Source organism: Homarus americanus, unplaced genomic scaffold (assembly GCF_018991925.1).
Source record: "Homarus americanus isolate GMGI-L3 unplaced genomic scaffold, GMGI_Hamer_2.0 scaffold1024, whole genome shotgun sequence".
NCBI lineage: Eukaryota > Metazoa > Arthropoda > Malacostraca > Decapoda > Nephropidae > Homarus > Homarus americanus.
In genome coordinates, this window is record NW_024715228.1 from 10042747 (window position 1) to 10063527 (window position 20781).

The following is a 20781-nucleotide window of genomic DNA, read 5'->3' on the forward strand; positions in this document are numbered from 1 at the left end:
AAAATGGAAGCATGCCCAATTCATTGCAGACCAATTCGGGAAGAGGTGGGTTAAGGAATATCTCCCGACACTCCGGCAGCGACAACAGCACTTCAGGGCGCACCTCAACTTCTGCACTGGGGACATCGTCATCATATCTGGACATCCTCTCCCAAAGAGCCGATGGATGCTGGGAAGGGTATTGGAGGCAATACCGGGTGATGATGGCCTGGTGCGGCGTGCCAAAGTGAAGACGAAGGACTCAGTGTTAATACGTTTAGTGATAAAGCTCTGCCTATTGAAGGGAGTCTGAGAGTGAGACTCCCGGCAGACAATGGGTTTCGAGCAAGCTCAACAGGGGGAGTGTTACCGCCACAGTAGGATATGTTACCGCCATAATAGGATAAACTAGAAGAGAGAGAGAAAGAGAGGGATAGAGAGAGAGAAAGAAAGACAGAGTGTTGACAAACTTTGCTGGGGTGTTAAATGTGAAACAGATGGCCCTCCTCTAGGGCTGACTTGCTCCCTGTGGGGTTCAGAAGACAGTTTCTATCCGTCCAGTGACCGATCAAGTCCAACATTAGACCCGAAACACGTAAGTTTTATATGATTTAACACCCTACTCTACTCAAATATACTATATGTAGTCGCCAATAGTGATGGAACATACGATTGAATTAATTATCTCACATGTAACATATGTGATTTGTACTCTGCAGGTTTTGACCGAATAAAGAACAATCGAGTCCTACTTGTAAGGGTGTCATTAACCCACAGTCGCCCAAAGGGCGGCAATAAATGTACACATCAGAAATTTTCAATAATTTTTCTTTAATGCAGTATTGTACTCGGGCATTTTTGTATAATAAAAAGTAATTACAATTGACCTCAGAATCTCGCAATATCAAGTGCACATTGTTTCAAAATGGCCTAAAAATGCCCATGATATTGGTCGCCATGTTCCCCGCCCACAATTTCTTGGATCCCCGCCCCTATTGATATTCCTGAATCCACCCCTGGATGGGGAATCGTCTTGACGGGGAAACATCTAACAACCTATTAATTTACTATCATATTAGGTTGGAGCATTAATTGTAACCAAGTATTTGACGATACTCGCAACTTTCACTGGTCTGTTGCCCCCAAAAAAAGGGTTTGTTACCACGTTGCCAACCAATGTTGATGCTTCGGGGTGTTGAGTAAACACATTCCTTTGTGTTGCTCGCAATGGTAAACTGATTCCAGCTTTTAAATGTGATAACTTACAGAATTTCTTCTCCGAATAACTGCCTATTCTTTAATCTGGATTGTAAGACAATAATCCCTTAAAATAAAAAGAAAAAATAGGAATGAACAGCTATATCAGGCTCTGGCAGGAGGTGCCAACTAGCTTGTATCAACAAGAGGGGTGCTATGTATACACTATCCTACCCGTTAACCTCACCTCTTTCCCACTTTTCTTCATACAATATTTAGTTTTACTTAAGCTGCCGTCATACGTAACGTTTATGAATAAAAACTTTCAAAAGTAAATCATCACGTTATATTTTCGTTACCCAACAATTAAAAATCTTAAAAATAACGGAGAAATGTCCGTTTGTTAGGCGTTTAGAGCCAAACTGCAAGTAAAACTATCCTCATTCATCCTAGATTCCCAACAGACGATCAACCACATCCACCCAGTCGACTCCCTCCCCTGAGAGTAGCAACAACGCATAGCAGCTGCTCAGGCTTACTTTAATATCATGAAGTAATACAAACTTTAGTTTTTACGTGATGCATCTGCTTCCCTGGAAATGTCTGAAAGCACGATGTATTATAATTTTGAAAACCTTATAATTCTGGGCAAACAATTCTTATAAGTGAAGAGCACCGGAAATTGGACATTTTCTTTTAAATAAGCATGGTGAAGTTCTTCTCAAGATAAGATTGATTAACCAGCAACGATACCTGGACGCAAGAATATCTAGGGTGTTGAGTCTCTGTGATTGCCTCTTTCAAAAGGTGCGGATCTAAAAGACTATGAAAAAACCTGTAGACCTGGAACATCCTGAGATGTTCACAAGCTCAGAATGCTCACGTCAGGAGGCAAAATTGGTGGAACTCTCAAAGGAGCAGCAAACCGAGAGTATGCAATATCCCAAACTACGGGTGGGCGGCAGCGAGTCTCCAACCCACTTCTCACCAGGTATATCCCGTTGTTTTGTACCAGGCGTTTCAAAGGTCACATGCCATAGGAAAATTAACGTTCTCTCTTTTTTTCAGGCAAGAAAATAATAACAAATCAACGAAAATTGAGCGACGAGAACCAATGGAATTAAGTCTTCGCATCTCACATGGTTCTTGGGTGATCTTGGTAGACGACTGAATTTACTAAAATCATTTTAGGTGATCCCAGAAGTACTTGCTTGAACAGTGGCGTCAGAAAGGGGGGAGGTGGGGGGCACACAGAAAACTTGAGCATCCTCATAAAATTTTTAATTTTCTCTAAAATGGCACATTACATTATTTTGCAAATATTTTCAATTCACAGATGCACATAAAGTCACAATAACATAGTCCTGAATCACTGACGTGAATATCAAAATCAACAAAGATATTAAATGTAGTTTTTGAGTATGAAGTGGACTCTGAATAAGCCTACTGGTATAAAGTTGCAGCTGAGGTGCAGATTAGCAGTATCCAGCAATTTACTGAGTTCTGGGCACCATACAAAAAAGAATTTCCAGACTTCAGTAAATTGCTGAATATTGCATTAGTGCTGCCACCATCAGCGTCATCAGAGAGAAGTTTCTCTCTAACCTGAAGTTCATTAAATTTCTTGAGGAACAGTATGACTGATGCCAGGCTGTCGGAGCTCAGCGTTATTGACATACATCCCAGTAGAACAAAAAAAAATGATATGGATGAATTTGTCAAACTCTTTGCTTGTAAACAACAGAAAACTCAGCCGTTCTGAGAATGCAAACCTTGTAGTAGCTAAGTACAGTAGCCAACAGTGGCATTTCAATGATGAATCACTTGCCCTGGAATTGATTATACAGTATACTAATGTGTATAGAATATAACAGTATGCACTGTACATGTGCATTCATGTAATGGATGCTATCTACAAATGTGTAAAGTTATGAGAATTAATTGATTATATTTTTTCAACATTTTCAAACTTTCAAGCCAAGTATGTTTGTTTAATGGACAAACGGTTAATCAGTCAATTTATCATCTCAACAATTGTCCTTGTTACTTTTCATGTATTTATGTATTCATACACGGAACTTGATGTTGGTGTATGTTTCCTTTATTCTTTTCATTCCTTCTTTATGTTTAACAAATTAAGCATTTTCCTAGAAGTAAAGGTAGTATATGTTTAGCAGTTACATTAAATAGTTAACGGGTCTACTATATATATATATATATATATATATATATATATATATATATATATATATATATATATATATATATATATATATATATATATATATATATATATATATATATATATATATATATATATATATATATATAATCATCAACCTCACCCCGCCTATTGGAGGTTAGGGTCACAGCGCCATAAGCTCGATCAACAGGCTTTGTGTGAAATATAAGAACATAAGAAAATAAGGAGTCTGCAATAGGCCGGTTGGCCTGTGCATGGCAGCTCCTGTCGAGAGTTACTACCACTCTCTATCATCCATGAATCTATCTAGCCTCCTTTTAAAACTTTCCAGCATCCCAGCATTTACTACAAAGTTGCTAAGCTTGTTCCACTCGTCCACCACCCTATTTGTGAACCAGTTCCTTCCTATCTCCCTCCTAAACCTAAACTTATCCAACTTAAATCCGTTGCTACGAGTCCTATCCTGCTCGGATATTATAAGAACTTTATCTATATCCCCTTTATTGATTCCTTTCACCCACTTAAATACTTCTATCATATCTCCCCTCACTTTTCGTCTTTCTAGGGAATGCAAATTTAGTTTCTTTAACCTATCTTGATATGGTAGGTTTCTAAGTCCCGGAATCATTTTCGTCATTCTTCGCTGCACCGATTCCAGTGAATTGATATCCATTCTATAATAAGGGCACCAGAACTGAACCGCATAATCGAGGTGCGGCCTGACTAGAGCAAGATATAATTGCAATAATACCTCTGCACTCTTATTACTTACACTTCTAGATATAAAACCTAATACTCTGTTTGCCTTATTTCGAACATTAACGCACTGTTTTCTAGGCCGTAGGTCCGGGCATACAAGTACCCCTAAGTCTCTTCCACAAGTCGACTTCTCTAGGTTGATGTTGTTAAGGCTGGATACATTGACAGTATTTGTTCTTCCATATTTAGTACGCTGCACTTGCTGGTGTTGAATTTCATTTGCCATTTTTCTGACCACCCCTGCAGTTTATTTAAATCCTCCTGTAGTGGATCCTGCCCCGAATTAATCTGCTGCCCTATTTTGGTGTCATCCGCAAACTTGCTTATGTCACTGCTGATCCCAGTATCTAAATCGTTTATGTAGATTATGAACAAGAGTGGGCCTAGTACTGACCCCTGGGGTACCCCAGACCCCTGGGGAACCCCATGACCCCTGGGGTCTAGGATTGCTTTTAGTGTCCTACTGGTCTTGAGGTAACGTTCCCCGGTCATACACATAAGATCGTGGATTCGAGTCCTGGCGGGGTGCGGTTGATGATTATTTGTAGAAGTCCGAGTGCTTTATGGGCTAATGAAATATATATATATATATATATATATATATATATATATATATATATATATATATATATATATATATATATATATATATATATATATATATATATATATATATATATTGAATATTTAAGCGGTAGATAATGATAAGTCATGATATAATTTATTTAGATTTCAGTAAAGCATTCGATAGAGTCCTCATGAGAGATTGATAAGGAAGGTAGAAGCACATGGAATAGGTGGATCAGTATTAAAATGGATTAGGTCATGGTTAACTGGTAGGAAACAAAGAGTCAGCATAAATGGATTAAAGTCAGACTGGGGTGCGGTCAAAAGCGGAGTTCCCCAGGGATCTGTATTAGGCCCTCTGCTGTTTGTTATATTCATTAATGATCTTGATTTAGGCATAACTAGTAGGATTAGTAAATTTGCAGATGATACCAAAATGGGGAGTGATAAATTCAGACAGTGACTTTGAACACCTTCAAAGAGATCTAGATACCTTACATGAGTGGTCAGTAGACTGGCAAATGAATTTTAATACTGATAAATGCAAGGTACTACAGATAGGGAAGACGAATACAAACGTTAAGTATAAACTAGGTAACACGGAAATAGAAAACTCAGTTTGTGAAAAAGATCTAGGTGTATTTGTTAGCAACGACTTGAAACCTAGAAAACAATGTATTAGCGTTCGCAACAAGGCAAACAGGATTCTTGGGTTCATATCTAGGTCTGTGAGTAACAGAACTGCTGACGTTATCTTGAAACTTTTTACATTGAGGCCACACATGGATTATGCGTTCAGTTCTGGTGTCCTTATTATAGAATGGACATAGATTCTTTGGAGAGAGTACAAAGAAGAATGACAAAAATGATCCATAATATTAGAAACCTTCCATATGAAGAAAGACTGAAAAGCTTAGGCTTACATTCATTAGAGAGGCGTAGGGGAGATATGATAGAGGTGTACAAGTGGGTAAGTGGGATTAACAAGGGTAAAATGGAAGATGTTCTGAAGCTCAGTAATAACGAAATAACTAGAACAAATGGCTTTAAATTAGATAAATTCCGATTCAGAAAGGATATAGGCAAGCACTGGTTTGGTAATAGAGTTGTGGATATGTGGAATAGGCTACCGAGTGCTATAGTAGGATCGGGGACGCTAGGGAGCTTCAAGACGAAGTTGGATAGGCACATGGAAGTGCTGGGATGGGTGTGAAAGGGATCTGCCCTGTATGGGCCAGTCGGCCTCCTGCAGTATCCCACTTTCTTATGTTCTTATGTTCTTATAAAATCACACAGGGAAAAGGGAAACAATGGAGCACCTTAGCTTTCGTCTATATTCAAGACATCTTCAGAGGCAACTGAATTACATGGACAAAGAGAGGCTTAAGTACACAGGGTGACCTTACTAAACATTAGGTCAGGTCATAAACATGGCATCTACTAATCCGCACACCAACACCACCACACACGCAAAGGAGCTTAAGAGAAAGGGCGACGTGACTAGTCAAGTTAAGTAAGGTAAAAAATATGGGACCCACTAATCATCAATCCTACATCTAACTCCAATGCTTTAAAAACATTTTTAACCTTGGACCACAGACAAAAAACTTGTGTAACATAATATCAGTTTTGTGTTGATCATCACTAAGGTTTATAGAATTCAATTCCCTAATCAAACTAGCTTCAACCAGAAGTCTTTCTGTGACACATGATAATTTATACACTTCTAAGCTGTTTTCCCAATCTATGGGATGATTATTGTTCCTAACATGAACGAACAGTGCACTGCTTTCAGATGCTGTTTTGATATTGTACTTGTGCTGTTTAATTCGGAGTTGCAATGCTTTACCAGTCTGTCCTACATAATTTCCATTACAGTTGCTACATGGAATGCAGTAAACACTTCCATTTACATTCAAGGTTAGGCTTAAAAACAACATTAATATTTAATAATTTAAGGGACTGAACTTACGGGACAAATTCATTGCGATAAGGCAGTCAAAACATTCTTAAATGTAGGAATTTGCCTGGTGTGAGTAGAATGAAAGGATTTTTTAACCTTTTTAAAACAATGATCAACAAACAATGAAGGGTACCCAAGTTTTTGTGCAATGGACTGAATGTGTTTAAGTTCTTCATCAATAAATTCAGCGTCACAAATACGCAAACATCTCTAAAACATAGCAGAAAAAACTGACATTTTGGTAGATTCCAGGTAACTCGATAAAAAATGTGTGAAACTGTCAACCTGTGTAAGCTTTCTGTACACCTTAAATTTATAGTTATGACCATTTCTAATGATAAGTATATCAAGAAATGGAAGAGATCCATTTATTACTCTTTCATCATTACGAAATTAAATCATGTTGGTCTCAAATACACCACCTCAAAGACCCAAACAATTTTAATATTTCTTAAAATTGAAATTCCCATACACATTTTCCCCTAGAACTGAACACATCACAGGATTTAAAATAACGGAAACTGCCAAGAAAGGCTAAGCTCGTGAGTCATCCTTGTTCAGTGTATGTGAGGAAGGGTAAGAGAACATGCATATTTCAAGAGAAAGTATAATCTGAGATTTCTTCCTGTTTACAGTCATTATAAGCTGTTACTCGTTCCTGTTTTATATACGTAGGGAAAGGAAAGTCTCACAATAACAAGCACATTCTGTATACAATTTCACGATTTAGGGGAAATTCACTGGGTAGTATTTCTGACATGTTGCAATTTTATTGGTTTTCTCCCAGTATCCAACCCTCTTGCCGCTTCCCCTAATGTTTTATTTTTTAACACGTGAGGTATACAGAATTACAGATGTGCGGGAAGGGTGCAGGTGATGGCAGGAGTGTTTCACAGAGGTGTCTCAGACGATTTCCCAAACTGTTTACAGTTATCCTTCCTCACTGCTGATGCCCACGATGGCCTCGCCAACTTGCCGCCACCCCTCGCCCCTACCACCCCGAACCCACTAACCTAACTCTAAACATTAAAGTTTCTAACGCCAATGGTGGGCACTGATGTTTATAGTTAATGGAGGTCCACCATTAACTGTAAACATTTAGTGCCCACTAACACTTACATCTACGAACATTCGTAGCCACTACCAATGGTTGTCTACCACCCTTAATTACAAACATTCATATACAGTAACATACCTCACCTGTTCAAAATTAAATATGCCTAGCAATCCCACCTCTCTTTATCTATAAACATGCTGAGTCCCATTCAACTCTCTTTCTGAGTCCCATTATATAAGTAAGAAAATACTATTAATTGACAACAAATCATAAGGTGTGTTTCCAAGTAAGCTTTGTAAATGTCCTTTGCTCAGGAATCGACCACGCATTGGGAATGATCATACCATTAGGTCATAGAATACAATCAAAGTAACTGCTGGACGGAAAATCTGTCGCATCAATATCTCACCTTAAAGGGCGACAGAAATTTCGCATTTCCATATTATACAACCAAACTGTGTTTCCACGCTCTTACAATCTGTCTCACTTTAAAAAGCTGGTTTTCCGGCATCTTCGTGGTGTAGATTAATACAGTATAACTTTTTTTCTATACTTACAATTTCTTTTCGTTCTTTTTTTTCGCCCCCCCAGGCTCCGTTGTGGGTCGTTTGACCTGTGCCCGGGTGGGCTAATTCCCGTAAAAAAAAAAATACTCGTTTCACAGCGGAAGTGTTGATGCATAACACCCTCGCTTTTAACTCTAAACTTCCTGTCTTCTTCTTGTGACTAGTTTAAGGAATATAGGCCATAGGCACTATTTTTCCTGTGGGTTTACCATTTATTATTATTATTATTATTATTATTATTATTATTATTATTATTATTATTATTATTAGCAATACTAAACTTGAGTTTTGCATGTAAACCTCGTATTTTAAATAAGTTTTGTACTGAAAACCACTCCTTCCTTATGTCGAGAAAACCACAAATTAGATAACAGTAATTTTCATACTTTTATATTTTCATCTACGTCCATCTGCCACATATATCGGACACTATTTTCGTGCTTGAAAATGTGCTGTCATACAACTTTCTTGGCCGCATACATCGGACACCATTTTCGTGCTTAATGTGATGTCATGCGAACACTTCAGTGAGTGCTACATTATATGATTTATTCACGAGATGAACCAACCTAACCTTGCCTAAATATAATACATTACGTTTTTATGAATTTTATGTGAACAGCAGATTAAGCATAAAATAAGGTAGGATGGATATGATATATTACTGGTTTGTTTAAGACGAAATATGAAGGAAAAAGAAAGTCCGAAAATTTTAATTCCTAATTTGGAGGTTTCTTGGCGTAGTGGAAAATTTGTCTTGAATTCAAAACTGATCTAAAATAGGTGGTTTACGTGCGAAAATAAAGGTATTACAGTACATAATTTTTAGTGATTTAGGTAATTATTTCGCAAACATCGGCAATTGATTTTGGCATGAAAATTTTTTTTTTTAGTGTCAATCCTGACCCCACCAACGGGTAGGGTGAGCAGGACTTCGAAGCAGAGGGAAAATGTGGAATTAAAAACAGCTAACAAACCTAATCTAACGTAATTTAACCTAATTTAAATAAATCTTGTTATTGTACTTACCAGCCGGGAATTATTCTAGTCAATTATTGCTACAAAAATCAGAAGCCACCTTGAAACATTCAACTTAATTCATTCTTCTCAGCACGGGTTCACCCAGGGACGTTCTTGTCTCACAAATTTGCTTAGCTTTTTCTCAGAAGTATATGAAGCGGTAGATAATGATAAGTCATATGATATAATTTATTTAGATTTCAGTAAAGCATTCGATAGAGTCCCTCATGAGAGATTGATAAGGAAGGTAGAAGCACATGGAATAGGTGGATCAGTATTAAAATGGATTAGGTCATGGTTAACTGGTAGGAAACAAAGAGTCAGCATAAATGGATTAAAGTCAGACTGGGGTGCGGTCAAAAGCGGAGTTCCCCAGGGATCTGTATTAGGCCCTCTGCTGTTTGTTATATTCATTAATGATCTTGATTTAGGCATAACTAGTAGGATTAGTAAATTTGCAGATGATACCAAAATGGGGAGAGTGATAAATTCAGACAGTGACTTTGAACACCTTCAAAGAGATCTAGATACCTTACATGAGTGGTCAGTAGACTGGCAAATGAATTTTAATACTGATAAATGCAAGGTACTACAGATAGGGAAGACGAATACAAACGTTAAGTATAAACTAGGTAACACGGAAATAGAAAACTCAGTTTGTGAAAAAGATCTAGGTGTATTTGTTAGCAACGACTTGAAACCTAGAAAACAATGTATTAGCGTTCGCAACAAGGCAAACAGGATTCTTGGGTTCATATCTAGGTCTGTGAGTAACAGAACTGCTGACGTTATCTTGAAACTTTACCTAGCATTAGTGAGGCCACACATGGATTATGCGGTTCAGTTCTGGTGTCCTTATTATAGAATGGACATAGATTCTTTGGAGAGAGTACAAAGAAGAATGACAAAAATGATCCATAATATTAGAAACCTTCCATATGAAGAAAGACTGAAAAGCTTAGGCTTACATTCATTAGAGAGGCGTAGAGTTAGGGGAGATATGATAGAGGTGTACAAGTGGGTAAGTGGGATTAACAAGGGTAAAATGGAAGATGTTCTGAAGCTCAGTAATAACGAAATAACTAGAATAAATGGCTTTAAATTAGATAAATTCCGATTCAGAAAGGATATAGGCAAGCACTGGTTTGGTAATAGAGTTGTGGATATGTGGAATAGACTACCGAGTGCTATAGTAGGATCGGGGACGCTGGGGAGCTTCAAGACGAAGTTGGATAGGCACATGGAAGTGCTGGGATGGGTGTGAAAGGGATCTGCCCTGTATGAGCCAGTCGGCCTCCTGCAGTATCCCACTTTCTTATGTTCTTATGTTCTTATGTTCTTATTCCGCAAACCGATTTAGGGTCGTTAAATTCGTTTGCCGGTGTTTTCGGAATACAGTATTAACCACCCTGTTATTATCATTACTACTACTACTATTACCGTATTATTATAATCATGGTGTTTTCAATAAAAATTCGTTTTTATCCCATGTACCTATCCGGGAGGGGGGGGAGGACCTAACCTAACCTACTATTGCCACGTACCTATCCGTGGGGCTCCGCACCCTCCTCTCCCGGCCAAAATACCTATTGGATAAAAACGAATATTTACCGTGTTTCACTGACTCATATTTTAATATATTCTAATTCCATGGTGATGTGTTCTGAATGAACGTGCGTGAAGCAGGTGTGAACGCGGGGGGTTTGCAGGTGCGACAAGCCCGTTCTTGCCTGGACCTTTCCTACTGCTCCAGTGTGCCCCGTACTTCCGGCAATACGCCTTACTCTCAACAGTGTAACAAAAAGGACAAACGTGGTTCCCACCTGTCTGCTCCACTGGTCAATATGGGTTATGGTGTCCCCCAGTATCAACAAAAGCAGAAGCAGCAGCAGCATTCTCCTCATCGCCCAGTCGTGGCGACCAGGTCAGTCCCCCGGGCTGCTGTCAGTGCCTATGGAATGAGAACTCACTGCAATCTGGTAATACCAAGCCCAGCCCGCGGCAGCCCTTGTAGGAAAGGAGTGATGAACGGCGGGATGAGCAAAAGGGGGCACCAAGGAGTGACAAGCTGCCTCTCATGGTCGCCCAACCATCAGGGCAAACAACAGCAACGACGGGCCCGTGTGTATAGCGAAAGCCAGGGACTCTCCCGCAGCATGCGTATCAAACGCTGGATCCAGAACAAGCAGCGCAGGTCAGTACTTTGCGGTATTCTAAAATAATATTTCTAACCAATTTCTTTAGCATCCCTTGTATAAAATACTGTACGATAGAACTTTGAAATCAAGACAGCTCTTGTATATACCCATATTTCCCAGTGAATAGTGAACTGACGTGGACATGCGACGATGCGAGGTGAATTCTACACTTTCCACACTGACCTGGCCTCTAAGTCACGCCCCTCTTCTATAAAAATAGCTGATTGGTTCATATCAAATTTTCGTATAGCTCCATTTATTCAAACTAAATATATTCACAATTGGTAAGCAGACCTGTTATTCTCTAAAATAAAGTTAAATAACTGGATATCAAAATGCAAATGATTTCAATGCATTAGCACTTCAGAGAGGATATTAAACAATTGTAAATATTTATCGTAAAAGGACGAAGTCAAAGATGAAATTCGCTTTCGAGTGAAGTCTTTAAGTATTTCTTTGTTTCATATCAACAATAAAGCAAACAAAAACAAATGTTACCAAAAATGTAGCACAATCGGTAATAAATACGCGCAGTCTGGGGGAGGTAAAACGCTCAGAGGCAGCCACTGGACTTCGCGGCCAGATCAGCCGGACATGACTCGTGCTGTCAGTACGGTAGAGCTCGCATTAGAATACTATGACACAAATTAGCTATATCTCGTCCATCATTGTCCGAGATTTTCGTTCATTTGCACCAAATTTCTTGATACACGATGACAGGATGAAAATGTTAACCTCTACATCGCTTCTTAATACTTCGTAGGCTATATTATTACTTACATCTTTTACTTTTACTTTACTTTTATCCTCTTCACCAAATGATTGACTCGTTAGCCGCTTGGGCGATCGGTCACGTCTCTGTTACGCACTGTTGGCAAGTACTGGGCATGCACCGGCTCCTGAATGTACCGGAACCTGCTCCAGTGTTGGTCAAGTTTGGTCTTGGAAGAGCTCACACTCGGTGCCGTCACAACACTTTCAGGTAGATTGTTCCAAGAGTTTACAACTCTCACTCCGAAAAAGTTTGCCCTCACAGTTTTCTGGACTTGCGGCTTCTTCAATCTTGAGCTGTGACCCCTTGTGGGGCGAGCGCCCGCCAACTCCAAGTAAGGACACTCGACTGAGTAGTGCCCCTTGAGATGCTTATACACCTCAATAAGTCACCCCCTTGCCCGTCTGTAGTAATCTTGAATAGATATATACTGTACGCACTTTAAAAAATCTAAATAAATAATTTTTTTATTCATATTCACTACACCGAAATTCCACCTACCGGTATACAATACATAAATGTCCTAAATTTTTATTTTTTAATAATATATTTCTCGGATTTTCAGAAGTCAACATGAGAAAAGTTAAGAAATTATTCATTGATTTATATAATAAAGAAAAATTTGCAGGTTATAATTTTGCCTGTACTGTACTGCACTGTGATGCCAAGCATTAGATTCTTGAAACAACTGAATATGCAGCTCTCATTCCGCAACTCCCTTCACAGCTTGGATATACTTTATGCAGTACAGTACTGTGTACTTCTTGGAAGATGTAGTAATATTTTGTAAATATTTTTAAAAAGTAATCTGAATCTCATTCTAAATACTGTACACTACATTATTTTATACATGGTTGTGGTGTGATTGTCAATTTAATTTACACACAATTTGGTTCAACTGACAAATGATCTAGTATTTTTGTAATGTACACTGTGGCAGTTGGATGGACAATGCTGTATAGTGAATAGTAACCCAGAATGATGTCTATTGCAGCACATCAGAGGAGAACACTCAACACTCCTTTGTCACAGTAGATGAGGCTGATGAGGAGGGCCGACCAAGAGGTCGATACCTTCTCGAGAACATCTGTGAAGAAAGTGATGTGGACTTCCATGACCAAAAGTGAGTGGAAGTGGTAGAACACAACCTCAATGTGTTCCAATATTACTTGTGGAAATTGAAGGCTAGCACAACCTTACTAACATAACAGTGGGCTTGTAGAATTCATCCATTCTGTCTGTTCACCAGTCATGTATTTGGCACATTCTGGCAGATTCAACTTCAAAACCAATTAAGTTCCATTTGTCAGAGTTTACAGAGAATGAACTTATACTAGTGTTTGAAATAGGTCAAAGTATTTGGGGCTCAAAATTTCAGACTTCCTGTCTACGCAGGTAGCACAACCCAGGGTCGGGGGACTAGACCCACAGAGTTGCCACAACAGCAAGCAGTTTCCTGTGAAAATTCAACCCCAAAGTAGCCCAGAAAGTACAGACTTTTTTTTTTTTACTTTTTTATATGCTGAGTATCAGAGGTACCAATACAAATAAAATATGTGTTAATGTTTCACAATGTAAAAAAATAACTATTTACAAAACTATAGAAAAAGAATACGTATAAGAAAATTAAATGTTCAAATTTTGGTCACACTTGCTCTTAAGTGTCTTGCTACATGTGTTTCATATGAATTAAAACTTGAAAGCTTTAGATATAGAAAAATAATTCATAATTCCCTGTATACAAATATATATATATATATATATATATATATATATATATATATATATATATATATATATATATATATATATATATATATATATATATATATATATATATATATATATATATATATATATATATATATATATATGCTGATAACCACAAGGAAGAAGAAAACACGAAGTTCCCAAGCGCTTTCGTGTAATTCACATCTTCAGTACAGTCTGTACTCACCCCTGAAGATGTGAATTACACGAAAGCGCTTGGGAACTTCGTGTTTTCTTTTTCCTTGTGGTTATCAGCATATACCTAGATCACGCGCACCTACAGTGATTTACTTTATATATATATATATATATATATATATATATATATATATATATATATATATATATATATATATATATATATATATATATATATATATATATATATATATACATATTTACAGGGGCCTTTACAGGACTCACCTTCGGTCCCCTTAGACAGCACATTTTATGGGTCCTATGTAAATTTGAGGGGGTTCACTCCCCTTACCCCCTCATTTCAGATACTGCCCTATACAGATAATTTGGGAATGTGAACTTCTAATTTAGATAGAGTTTTGATAAATAATGAGGGAACCAGTATACAGTATTCAATGTTATGCAAATGTGTAAATAGTGTATATTTAAAGTTTAAAAATCAACCTCAGATAACCATATACAGCATTGTATAGGTGTTGTCTTCATCTGGTTAATTTATTTCATTCCACTCTAAATAGATTTATGATGGGAAATGTTTTAAGATTATCTTGGAATAAATTATATGTTTCATGGATAAGTGTCTCAAACCAAGTACGTACTGTACTGTACAGTATTGGTAACAGAGGTTTGTGGTTTTTTATGGAACATGAAATACAGTACAGTATATTATAAATTGCACTTGGAAGAATAACACCTCCTTTATGTCCAGACGGAAGTCCCGGCGGCGTGTCAGTGCCCTTACAACCCGGCGACGACACCAGTGGCGTTCTCAAGTGGGGCGAAACATCAGTCCATCCTCTGAGACTAGTGATGACAACTTTGAGAAGAACACAAACCTTGAAGACCGTCTGCTGAAGGTCAGCCATGGGTGGAATGCTCAGGCTGCCCGTGAGCATCGTATCAATGCCCTCAGGTCCTTTTTAACGACCAAGAAGCAGCCATTAGCAATGCTCAACTTATTAGAGGCCAACAAAATAACAGAAGCTATTGCTATGGCCAGGGAGATTAAGACACGAGTACGGCTGGATGTGTGTCTGCTGTGGGCATGTCTGCAGGGTGCCACTGACGTGGTGCACATGGTGCTTGAAGCTGGAGCCAATGTGGATGCTCGGGACAATGCAGGGTTTAGTACCTTGCACTTAGCAGCAGAGAGTGGTTCCCCGGAAGTGCTGCAGGTGCTGCTGAAGAATGGGGCACGTGTAGGTGGCACATGGGATTGGGATGGCAATGAAGAGTTCACGCCTTTAATGTTGGCTGCTCGTGGTGGTTGTGTAGGTGGTATTAAAGCATTGATAGCAGCAGGTGCAAATGTGGATGGTGGATTGAATACAATTGGGGAGACAGCACTGCACCATGCAGTCAGAGCAGAATCTCCTGAATGTGTTGAGCTCCTGATCAATGCTGGTGCCACAGTCAATCCAATTCTCCTCTATAGTGAGACACCTCTCCATATTGCAGTGTGTGAGGGACTGTCAGATATAGTAGGTATACTCCTAAGTGCTGGAGCTGATGTCAAGGCTTCAAGGGGAAATTCAAAGATGACGGCACTTCATATTGCTGCCCAAGAAGGTTACTCTCAAGTGGCTCATCAGTTGTTAAATGCCAATGCCAACCCAAATCAAGCAAACCTCAGAGGACAAACACCCCTTCACTTAGCAGCAAAGGCTCAGAGTTATGACACTGTACAACTGCTGCTCAGCTTTGGTGCTCATCCCAATGCCTGTGACTATGACCATAAAACACCACTTCACAGTGGGATCTTCAAGGGGTCAAGGTCTCACGAGTGCCTAAGGCTTCTCCTAGAGGCTGGTGCTGATGCCAATGCAGCAGATCAACTGGGCTACACACCACTACACATGGCAGCACTGCATGACTCCTCTTACTGTGTTTTGCTCTTCCTGGATCACGGTGGTGATGTTACAGCTTGCACTCAGGGCGGGGTCTCGGCTCTCAATGTCATACTGCGCCGAACACCCACAGTCCTTGCCCACATCCAAGAAAACCTTGATGCTGCTATCTCCTACACCGATCATGACCACCATGAGAAGGATTCTCAGGTAAGTGATTAGATACAGCACAATTTTTATTGTTTTACTCTCTGCATCTATGAATGATATAATCGTCCTTAGACCAGCATTTACTGATAAATTTTTGTAGCAGTATCTTTGACTTAAATCTAAAATTTCTTTAATCAAAGAAAATAACTCGGAAACTAATTGTAGACGATAAATGTCATTCTTATTTTTCTCATTTAAAACATACATACATACAATACATTAAGTCAATTATTCAACAGTATATAATTATACAGTAAATATGTACTATAAGTACTTTATATCATCAAGTGCAAATAATACACAGCATTGCAAGATGTGTTGTGTCAGAGGCCTCTTCACTCAACTTCCTTTTGGTAAACTCCAGCAGATTCCTACATGAATAAATTCATAAAAGTACTAATTTTATTACACTTTCCTTCTCCATCATTACCTTATATCCAAGAACTTCATCGTATGTCAGTCATGCCCTTGACAGTACAGTGCCACATTTCACACCATATTCTTTATGCTTTCCTGGCCTCCTTTTGAATTTCCTCATACTTACAGAGTACAGATATTCCTGCTGTTTTTACTCTGCTAGTCTGTCTACTGTTACATTCTCATGGTGTATGTGTGTTATGGTAAATAGGGACACCAATTGTGAAAAAGCTCTTTAAACATTCGGGAAGTGCATCTCAGTCCTGTCTCTTCTGTTCGTAATCTTGGAGTGTACTGTGACTAAACTGAATTTTAAAGAGCATATAAATTCAGAAGTTAAGAGCTGCAACTTCTATGTTCAAAATCTAGTACTGTACTGTTAGACAGCTTTTGGCTAAACAGTGTAGTGTGACACTATTACATTCACTTATTTTGTCTCTGATTGATTATTAACTCTTTATGGGTTTGCCTACCTAATTATCTACAGAAGTAAGTTCAAACAGTGTTGCCAGGTCTATTTTTGCTCTCCCACCGAGGACTCCCACTAACCCATTCTTGATCGAATTACATTGTCTTCCAATTAAAAGTAGAATAAAGTTCGAACTCTGTTTAATGACTTTTAAGACACTGATGTTTTGTGAGCCTAAATATTTGGCCAACCTACTAATTCTACTGACTACACATTCTGAAATAATTTTGCGTAGTTGTGATGATCCTTCACGCAGTATGGGAAGGTTCTTTTGCTGCTTGATCCTTTTCCTATACAGCTCTCAGATTATATAATCAGTTGCCTACATTCATGAAGCAGCTGACTTCTGTGGAGGCCTTTAAGAAACAACTTAAAACCTTTATTTTTTTTGAACAGGGTACAGTGATGAAGTACTGTACTGGTCATGATATATGCTAGAAATTCTCAGTTGATTAAGAACTTCCAAACAAAGACCACCAAACTGGTGCCTGCACTCCAGTACCTCAGGTACCAAGAGAGATTAGAATGCCTGCAGCTGCCTATCTTATACTATGGATGGGCAAGGGGTTATTTAATTAAATTTATGAGCACCTCAGAGAACATTACCCAGTTGAGTACTCATATCTGGACCTAGGGGATACCCACCCTACTAGAGGTCACAGCCTTAAGTTAAAAAGCTACACGTGTAAAAATCAAGAGTTAACTTTTATGGAGTGAGAGTTTGAACTCTGGAATAGTCTGCTCGTGCTGTGTTGGTACCTAGTGTAAACTCATTTAAAGCCAGACTTAATCAACACTGGTGTAGGTGTGTAAAAGGAGAAGTGACCAACCGGCTAGAATGCAAACCATTGACAGAGAAAATAAAGTTAAGAAACAAATGTCTTAAATGTAAAAAGAGCAGATTTTACCATATGTGAACTAATTTGCATCATGTTATACAACAAAAACAAGAAGTTATTCCTATTTCGGGAACCATCCATTCCATTTTAAAGTGTGACTTGAAGTTTATCCCTCTTTAACATATATATTGTGTACTGTGTGTAACGTATTTTGTCTTCATGTGAAAAAAAAGTTTAATAGGGAAATATAATATGCCCCATTTCCTTCGTCAGGTACAGATAGATTTCCGAGTCCTGGTGCCAGGAGATGGTGATGGTTTGGAATGTAGGATGCTTTCCTGCTTCATCCGTGAAAATCAGAAGCCTCTTCTCAAACACCCTCTCTGTGAGACGCTGCTCTTCCTGAAGTGGCTCAGGGTCCGTTCTTTCTTCATTGTCAATCTAGTATTCTATGCACTGTTGGTGGCTATGCTGACATGCTATATTATGGTGGTGTTCCCTGCAGCTTCATGCCTACATCTCAACTCTACCACACAGGAAACTATTTTTCCACCTTTCCAGTTCACTGCCTCAACGTTCCTCGAGACAAACCAAAAGCCACTCTCAACTAAGGTGGATTCTGATCATCCTAACATTCTAGAGGTCTCCTTAGACTTCTCAAATGGTAGTCTTGAACCAACAGAAACTTCAGACACCATTTTGCCCATACAGTTGGAAAAAATATCAAAAAGAGAACAATGTGGGATGAAATATGAGGAATTACTAGTCTATCTTCTTTATTTTGTATGGGCAGGCATAAGCATGTTAGCCATAAAAGAAATTTTTCAAGTAATTGATACACCAAGGACATACTTCTCTTCTTGGGATAATGTTATTGTGTGGCCAATCATCATATTCACAATGACTATCACTGTTACATCGTACGTCCGTCATGACACTGAAGAATGGGAACATCACTTAGCTGCCATTGTCATATTCCTCAGTTGGGTGGAGCTGCTTCTACTCATTGGCAGGTTTCCAATCTTTGGTTTATATATACAAATGTTTACGCATGTTACAAAAAACTTTGGCAAGTTTTTATTTGCATATGTCTCCCTTATTAATGCATTTTCTCTAAGTTTTGGGGTCCTTTTTCCAAATCATCCTCCCTTTAAAGTGTATGCACTGAGATTTATCAAGACATTGGTCATGATGACAGGAGAAATTGAGTATGATGATTGGTTCTTTGGTGATAAAAAAATCATGTACCTTGGAACATCTCATGTAATTTTTGCTGTTTTCTTGATATTTGTTACAATTATTTTAATGAATTTACTTGTTGGTTTGGCTGTGTCTGATATTCAAGGTCTCCAGAAGTCAGCTGGCTTGGATAGGTTGGTGCGCCAGACAGAACTGATAGCACACTTTGAGTCCATCATGTTTAGTGAGTGGCTAGCGTGGGCTATGCCACAAAGAATTCTTAGTTTTCTGCATCGTAGTATTTTATTATGTCCATCACTCTATGGCAGGACTCTGGTCCTGACACCTAAAACTCTTCAAGACACTGGTATCCCTCAAGAACTTGTTGATGCAATTATTCGCACAGCTCGCACACGGGACCATGCCACACGTCGCAGGAATGCTTTTACCAATTTTCGAACATTAAGTAAGACGGCTCAGTTTTCCAGCGATGCAGATGGGGACATGCAGAGAAGCATTGATGCTCTGCGCTTTGGCCTAGATTTATTAGTCTGGGATGTAGATGAACGGCGAGAGGACAGTGTGCATCTGAAGGAAGCTCTTGCCACCCTGAGTGAGGAACTTGCTCATGTGGGTCAGTGTGTGGAGACTTTGTCAGCAGCCAAGATGTGCTCCAGTTGCCAGCAGCAGGAAGAAGGAAAAGAAGAACGGACTAGTGTGTACACCTCATGTGGCACCCCAGACACTATGTCAGGCCAAGGTTCCAGCGCAACACTTACTTCAGAAGTAAGAATGAACGTTTAGTAGAATTTTGCAGTGTGCTATCAAGAAATCTTGAAATTTCACTCTATATCTGACTCTAGATCAAGCAACTATGTACAGTATAACCAGCAAGTCTGCGAGTCAGAAAATCTCAACCCCATTATCCTGACTTGTGACTGGCATGTAAAGACAGTAAATTTGAAACTGAACAGAATTAATCCCCCTGAAACTTTTTAATTTATTTTTATCACCTTTCCCTACATACTGAGGAGCTACACATAATCTCTGCTCGTCTTTTGTCACTCTGGTCATCCATTCCATCAATTTTCCACCTCCACAGCAATTCCATTAGGTCCTGAAGAAGCTAATCATTTTTCATTTTATGAGTACAGTAATCCCGTGTTTTTCTCGGGAATTACGTTTCTGAAACCCCCGCGAAAAGCCAAAACCGCGAGTACTCTTTTATGAATCACTGTACCTGTGGCCACCAAACAGCTCAGGTAGGTCATGCACTTAACTACGCCATGCTCTCCACTCACAGCCCAGTGGTCACACTGATCACTGATGCACTGTACCGGCATTTACTAACATCATTATTTGAAACTAATCATATTGTAGTATAATAATGGAAAAATGTAAGTGTATGTATATTATGTATGCTGTATGTATATTAGGTATGTTGTATGTACACTATGTATGCACTCCATTTACTGTATATACATTACTTATTTAGCTAGCAGCGTGTGGCAATGTATTTTTCATGTCACCACACTCTTAGAAAATGTGCCTGGCGACATCTGGAAGCTGCT

General features: G+C 38.8%; 1 protein-coding gene across 1 annotated transcript; it reads left to right on the plus strand.

The window, feature by feature from the left end:
• The first annotated feature begins 1679 nt into the window (after positions 1 to 1679).
• Positions 1680 to 20511, plus strand: LOC121856735 (transient receptor potential channel pyrexia-like). The gene is made up of 5 exons (XM_042352422.1): positions 1680 to 2167; positions 10998 to 11505; positions 13276 to 13404; positions 14959 to 16306; positions 18305 to 20511. Exons 1-5 carry the CDS (start codon positions 2002 to 2004, stop codon positions 20012 to 20014), a joined length of 3861 nt encoding a protein of 1286 aa, XP_042208356.1. The 5' UTR covers positions 1680 to 2001; the 3' UTR covers positions 20015 to 20511.
• Positions 20512 to 20781: the final 270 nt, after the last annotated feature.

What these genes read in the sequence shown, in the direction of transcription:
- LOC121856735 (XM_042352422.1), top strand. Translation starts at nt 2,002, where the DNA reads ATGAAAAAACCTGTAGACCTGGAACATCCTGAGATGTTCACAAGCTCA. An exon ending in ATCCAGAACAAGCAGCGCAG is followed by an intron (nt 11,506 to 13,275) that starts GTCAGTACTTTG and finishes TGTCTATTGCAG; the next exon opens with CACATCAGAGGAGAACACTC. An exon ending in GTGGACTTCCATGACCAAAA is followed by an intron (nt 13,405 to 14,958) that starts GTGAGTGGAAGT and finishes CTTTATGTCCAG; the next exon opens with ACGGAAGTCCCGGCGGCGTG.